This window comes from Calidris pugnax, unplaced genomic scaffold (genome assembly GCF_001431845.1).
Source record: "Calidris pugnax isolate Ruff unplaced genomic scaffold, ASM143184v1 scaffold83, whole genome shotgun sequence".
Lineage (NCBI taxonomy): Eukaryota > Metazoa > Chordata > Aves > Charadriiformes > Scolopacidae > Calidris > Calidris pugnax.
Genome location: NW_015090802.1, coordinates 539556 through 546263, shown reverse-complemented (window position 1 = coordinate 546263; position 6708 = coordinate 539556). Strand labels below are relative to the sequence as shown.

The 6708-nt window shown below is 52.7% G+C and overlaps 1 protein-coding gene across 6 annotated transcripts in view; it reads right to left on the bottom strand.

Moving 5' to 3' along the window:
• Positions 1–477: 477 nt before the first annotated feature.
• The window catches only part of DLGAP4 (discs, large (Drosophila) homolog-associated protein 4), a 195501-nt gene continuing 189270 nt past the window's right edge, over positions 478–6708 (bottom strand). For 5 of the 6 annotated variants that reach the window (XM_014937571.1, XM_014937568.1, XM_014937569.1 and 2 more), the window contains 5 exons: positions 6548–6639; positions 5691–6100; positions 3984–4075; positions 1623–1775; positions 478–875 (listed from right to left, as the gene is read on the bottom strand). In XM_014937571.1, coding sequence (XP_014793057.1) covers positions 660–875; positions 1623–1775; positions 3984–4075; positions 5691–6100; positions 6548–6639 — 963 coding nt within the window. In that variant the 3' untranslated portion in view covers positions 478–659. The remainder of the gene's footprint in view (positions 876–1622; positions 1776–3983; positions 4076–5690; positions 6101–6547; positions 6640–6708) is intronic. The other variant, XM_014937574.1, reaches the window with a different exon arrangement.

The following is a 6708-nucleotide window of genomic DNA, read 5'->3' as shown; positions in this document are numbered from 1 at the left end:
ACCCCCCAATTTTCCCCCATCAAAAGGAAAACAAACCACAAAAAAAACCCACCCCAAAACCCCACGACCCCAAGGAAGGCTGCTTTGCCAGCAGAGTGCAACAGTAGTAACACACTGAAGGGGTGTTCTCTTCGGGAGCTCTGTGGAAGAGAGGTTACTTCTAACACGGTAAAACGAAGCCATGCAAAAGGTGGGATTCCAGGGAGCAGAAAAAAATATAAAAATAAAGGATGAGAAGGGAGAAGGGAGCTGAGGAGGAGGAGGAGGAAGAACACAGCATGGCAAGTGCTCAAGGCTTCATGTTTTCTTGTCCTCTTCTTGTAAACAAGCTAATAATTCTCATTAGATAGAACAAGTAAAAAGACTAAAGTTCCAAGTCAAGGGGCTGGAGTTTCCAGGAGTCTGTTCAGTCCGTTCAGCGACATCACAGCCAGTGAGAAAACCAGGGGTATTTTTTCTTTTTTCTTTTTTTTTTTTTTAAAATCTTCATTACTTAAAGCTGAGAGAAAAAAAAGCCAACTCAGGAGCCCTTTTCAAGGATGGCTCATTGTCTCTAGACTGAATAAATCACACTAGTTTAGAGAGAGAACCTTTTTTTTTTTTTTTTTCCTTTTTAATGACTTATAAAAACCACATGGTTCCTTCCTCTGGCCCTTTGCTCAAAGACGGGTCTGTGCCTCGGGGACGTAGATCTCGATGCTGTCTGCGCTCTCGGTGGCCGAGTTCTGCCGGACGGAGGCAGCGCGCTTGGCTGCCATCAGCCGCTTGCGGGCCTCCTGCCGCTGCTTGTCCGAGTCGGAGGCTTTGTCCCGGTTCAGTTGGGATTTGGACTTGGCCGGCTTCTTTGGCACTGGAGGGGGTGGTTTCTTCTCTTCCTTTAGGGAGACAGTAAGGAAAAAAAAACCCACAAACATAAAATAAAAATGCACATACAGGAGCCCGCTCTCGGGTGCGGGAGGGACTGAGGGAGGAGACTGAGTGCCAGGTGAGGGAAGCAGAAGCAGTTCTCCAGCAAGACACTCATCAAAATCAGCTTCCCCGGTTCCTAGAAATGTGCTGTTTTGCATTTCATGGCACGGAGGCCCCCTGTGAAGCGGCCTAGAGCTGGCTGACCGTGTCTGCCCAGCTGGAGGGGAGAGCAGAGCAGAGGCAGCGGGGAGACTGAACCTCACCTGGAACGGCTACATTTCAATATGCCACCCTGCCCAGAGCCATAGCCCTCCCTCCTGCCCCTGTGTCTCCTCAGGAAGGAACACAGCCCCTGCTGCATTTTCAAAAGGGTCCAGTAGGTGCTTTTTTTGTACCCCTCAGACACCAGGAATAGCTGAAGCCCATTCATGCAGCGCTTGTGACACTAGAGGCCCCTCTACGACTGCGTTACGCACACCCCCATCGCCCGGTCTCTCTCCAGCCTAACTCTCCCCTGGCACACAATTCTCTCCCCTGGCACACAATTCTCTCCCCTGTTCCTCAAGAGGAGTGGGATCGGTGCATGAGACTCCTCTGCGCAAGCACAAGATGGTAAAAGCCCCAGAGATCTTCTGTTCCCAGACACAAACAGACCCCGGACACCCCAAGGTGCCTGAGGTGCCTCTGGCCAGCCCCCACCGCCCCACACTCACCTTTCTCTCCGGTGTCTCTGCCAATTGCCAGCTATTAGCTTTCAGGTGGTACAGCTCATCAAACTTCATGCTGATGTCTTCAATGGACAACTGCAGGAGATCCCAAAACCCGGCTAGGTCTTGGGCCGTGGGTCTGGGATTTGCATTAGGGTTCTAGAAGGGAAAGCATAAAAAAACCCCACCACCTTTCAGAAAGAATATAGTCTCCTGACAAGTGCAGCCGCCTGCACAGCTTCAATATTCATCCTTTGTAAGTCTACCTGCCTGACAACTGAAACAGCAAGAACCCACAGGAGACACCAGCCCTAAATCCCACAGGGACACAATGCCACCAGTTACAGCCAAAACCATGTCTGCAGGGACGGGGAAGCAGAGATCCTGCATGCATGTCTCCTACAGGAGCCTGAGGAAGAATCCCAAGAAGAGACACTCTCTATAGAAGGTGGCAGCAGCTCCCATTCTCCCCAGAGCCCCCCAGTGCTAATCCCACAGCAGTAACCCCCAACCCAGAGTCCCAGCACATGATTCAGAGCTAGAATCATAGAATGGCAGAATGGTTAGAGTTGGAAGGCAACTTAAAGATCACCAAGTTCCAACCCCCTGCCCTGGGCAGGGACACCTCCCACCACACCAGGTTGCTCCAAGCCCCCTCCAACCTGCCCTTGAACCCCTCCAGGGATGGGGCAGCCACAGCTTCTTGGGGCAACCTGGGCCAGGCTCTCACCACCCTCACACCAAACAAGTTCTTCCCCACATCTCAGCTCCATCTCCCCTCTTCCAGTGTCAAACCTTTCCCTCTCCTCCTATGGCTCCCTTCCCTGATCCAGAGTCCCTCCTCACCTTTCCTGTAAACCCCCTTCAGGTACCAGAAGGCCATTATAAGGTCTCCCCGGAGCCTTCTCTTCTCCAGGCTGAACTCCCCAACTCTCTCACCCTGTCCTCCCAGCAGAGGTGCTCCATCCCTCTGATCATTTTCGTGGCCCTCCTCTGGACCCGTCCCATCAGATCCATGTCCTTCCTGTGCTGAGGACTCCAGAGCTGGACACAGCACTCCAGGTGGGGTCTCACCAGAGCAGAGCAGAGGGGTAGAATCCCCTCCCTGGCCCTGCTGCCCACACTGCTTTTGGTCCAGCCCAGGATGGGGTTGGCTCTCTGGGCTGCCAGCGCGCACTGCCGGCTCATGTTGAGCTTCTCATCCACGAGCACATAATTTTCCTGGTTCTGAGACATCCGAACTGCCATCAGAGGCCTGGATTGTCTCGGGAAAACATGGGATGAGATCCGAGCAGCTCAGCAGGAAGCTCGGAGGAAAGCCCAGCAGCACAGTGGGGCTGCGATCTCAGCCCCAATCAGCCAGAGATCAGCGAGCAACAGACACTCAGCACTTCATGACCACCCCCCTCCTCCTTCACCAGCTTCTCTAAGGTGGCTTTTTTTGCACGTTAAAGGGAATTCACTTCTGAGGAAGTCTAAGTCTGCAAAAATCCATACCATGATAAAGCTTGGGGGGAAAACCAAACCACAGATTGCCACCTCCCCACCACGTCAGCCCTGCTCGCAGCAAGGACAAACCCTCGCCTTACATCTGAAGAGATCCAACTCAGGGCTTTGTCACAAACGAGGGACAACCCTGCTGGGGACAGGTGAGGCTCAACATGGCCAAGTGCCAGGTCCTGCACTTGGGTCACACCAACTCCATGAACACTCTAGGCTGGGGCAGAGTGGCCTGAGGAGAGGCTGAAGGAGCTGGGGGTGTTCAGCCTGGAGAAGAGGAGGCTGAGGGGAGACCTTCTCCCTCTCTCCAACTCCCTGAAAGGAGGGTGTAGCCAGGGGGGGTTGGTCTCTGCTCCCAAGGAACAGGCGATAGGACAAGAGGAAATGGCCTCAAGTTGCTCCAGGGGAGGTTCAGATTGGAGATTAGGAACAATTTTGACATGGAAAGGGTTATGAACCCTTAGCATGGGCTGCCCAGGGAAGGGGTTGAGGCACCATCCCTGGAGGGATTTAAAAGATGGGTTGACATTGTGCTTGGAGACATGGTTTAGTGATGGTTTTTATCAGAGTTAGGTTGATGGTTGGACTCGATCTCAAGGGTCTTTTCCAACCTGGACAATTGTATGATGCACAGCCCCAAGCCTGCCTATTCCAAAGCAAGGCTGTGTCCATCAGCCCCCCAACTGCTCAGCTGCTGGTTTCAATCATTATTCATCCCCCACGGTACGGTGCTCAGGCTGTACACCCCGAGCTAGGTCTTCTTTTCCAGTGACAGCAGGCTGTTAACACCTGAGCGTGTTCCCGTTGTGCTGTTGAAAGACACACCCCCACCCCTCCCCAAAATCAGGAGACACAGATCAGACTCACCAAGTTTTGTTCACAGAGGCCGTGGAATTGCTGGAACTTCTGTGACATAAGTAGCTGTGCGCTGCCCACTGCACTCAGGACTTTTCCTAAGACTACGGGGGAGAGAAAAGAAGAATAAGGCAGTTGAACAGATTTTTAAATGCACCAACGAACTCAGGTGTTTCTGGAGCAAACAAACACTCTTGATTCATTAGAACAGCAGTTTCAGAGACCCCCCCCAAGGAAGTAACTGCTCCCAGCAAAAGAAGATGCATTGAAACTATAATTTCAATGTATAGACACATCTACACATGTCTTTGCCAGCTGCTATTGCTCCTTCCAGAGCAGGTCCCAAGCAGGCCAGGCTGAGAACATTACAGCCAGGTTTGCAGGAATTACCTTAACCTGCCTCCAGCCCACCAGACGTGTCACCAGCACAGAGGGCACACGTGCAGATCACACCCAGCTCTTCCAGCCACGCAGGAGGGGAAGGTGGTGAGGGGCAGGAGAACTGGCTCCAACCTCCATTTACCAGAAGGGATTTTCTGGCAGGGCCAGGGCTTTTCATCCCCAGGACTTTATGCTCCTTTTAGTGGGTTTTCCAGGAAGCCTCTGTGTACAGCAACATTCCTCTGCCCATTAACAGAAAAACACTGCACAGGCTTTTCCCTTCCAAAGGCCGGGCTGAGAGACCCACAGCGGGTGGAACTGCACCATGAACGGGGATAAACTCATCCCCCTTCTCCTCCCTGGTCTGCTGCTGCACCCAGTGCTCATAGAGCTTGGCGGGACAAGTGTAAGCTGGACGCTCTCTTGGAGGAGGAAATTGCTCTTAGGGGTGACGGATAAAATGCCACACTGGTCCTGGTGTCTCTCCTCACCAGAGCACTCTTGCCACAAGTGAAACAAGGGTGTCCCCCGGGGCAAGGAGAGCCTTGGCACTGCCCGTCCCATTTGCAGCCAGTGCAGCATCTCGGTGCTGTCGGATCAGAGAGGAGCTGCCCCGAGCCCCAGCACCGACACCAAGCTATGACTGAGTCTCACCAGTATTTCACCTTCCTCAGGCAGCAAAAAAATTAAATAATCAACCAGACTCAGAGCAAAGCTCCTGCCCTCTGCAGCCCAGTCACCCGCTTCTGTCACTCTACAGGGAAGCACAGGTTTTGCCACCTCATTTGCAAATAACGGAACAAGCCCAATTGGGACTGAACCCAATAAAATTAAGTGGCTTTGTGCTCCCTATGCACGTGCTTTTGGTGTATTTAGCACAAATCCAGTGAAACTTTCTCAAATGAAGAAACCTCCTCTTTGCCATGAGGACAAGGGCACCGATTCAACCGACCCAATGAGCTCAGAAGTCACATTCATTCTGCCCCTCCACCAACTGGACTTTCTCCAGCCGGTGTGAGTGCGAGGGGGTGGGCAGGGAGGAAGCTCCCCCAGCCTCCCCAAGAGCCATCTATTTGAGCTTTTAGCAATTTTGAGTGGTCAGCAGCTGCACCATCCCCTGAAAGCCTTCTGTGCTGCACGGCAGCATTATTTCTTACCCCATCTGCTAGAGGAGAAAAAAGCGTTCCTTGTCCCATGCTCATCCCCGTGCTGTGTCTCTCTGTAGGCTACCAGCAATTTATCTGCAGGAGGCTGATCTGATACTTGGTGACAGCTCTTTCTGGAGGGAGGAGCTGCCAGGCTGCTCCCGTCTCGTCTCCAGAGGCTGACAATACCTACCTTCTTCAGAGAGATTGTTCTCTTTGGTCTCCTGGTCCATCTGGCGGCACCAGCCTTCCAACCGCTCCGTTTCTGCCTGCAGCAGCTTCAGAAACCAGTACCCGTCCCGCCGGCAGGTTCCTGGCTGCGTGGGTTCTGCTGGCGAGGTGGAGGACGTCTCAAGCCAGGGGTCAGGAGGAGGGAGAGAGGAAGGCTCCAGGGCTGGGTCATTGTTTTCTCCATAGGAGAGGTTTCTCTTAATCTGTGAGGGCTTGGCTGGTTGCCTGGTGGTGGCATCGACGCCAACGGAGTTGTTGTGTTGGGGGCACTCAGCGAGGCTTCTCTCAGATGATTTACTGCTAGAGTTATTAGGCTCCTGTGTGTCAGAGTCTGTGTCCTGTTTGGAGGACATGCTGCGAGAGTGGCTGTTTCTAGAGAGACCGAAAGCACAAATCAAAGAGCAGAACCAGGCCCGGCTGGGACAGGGAAACGCGTCTGTGGTGCCCGGGGCTGAGCCTGCCCCTGCCCGCCCTGCCCCTCCTCACACACAGACACACACCACACGCAGACAGACACGGGTATAAGGTTGCCTCCTTACTGCAATAGGCCGTTCAGACGAGAGGGCTGACGCACGTCTATAATTACAACTTGGACTTTTTTTTTTTAATTTTTTCTTAATTTCAAACCCCCATCGATTTGTTTGTTTACGGAACGAGTGCTTTTCGCAGTGGGTGTGTGCTGTGGAGGAAGAGCTCTCCGTGGGTCCCCATTCACCACCACTCGTGTTGGAGCAAAGAAGGGGAGAAGGTCTAAGCAAAAGTGGGGGGAAGCGCAATTTAAACGAAAGGGAACTACAAAAGTTTGCGTCTTTCACTTACCGCCACTCGTCCTCTACCTGTACCCCGATGGACTGGAATTTGGTGGCTGGTGGAGGAGGCTCCTCTTTTGCCACTGGCTGAAGGCAGTCAACCTTATTGAACAAAAAAAAAAAATACAGACAAAAAAAAAAAAAAACAGACAAAAAAACTTGCTGCTGGAA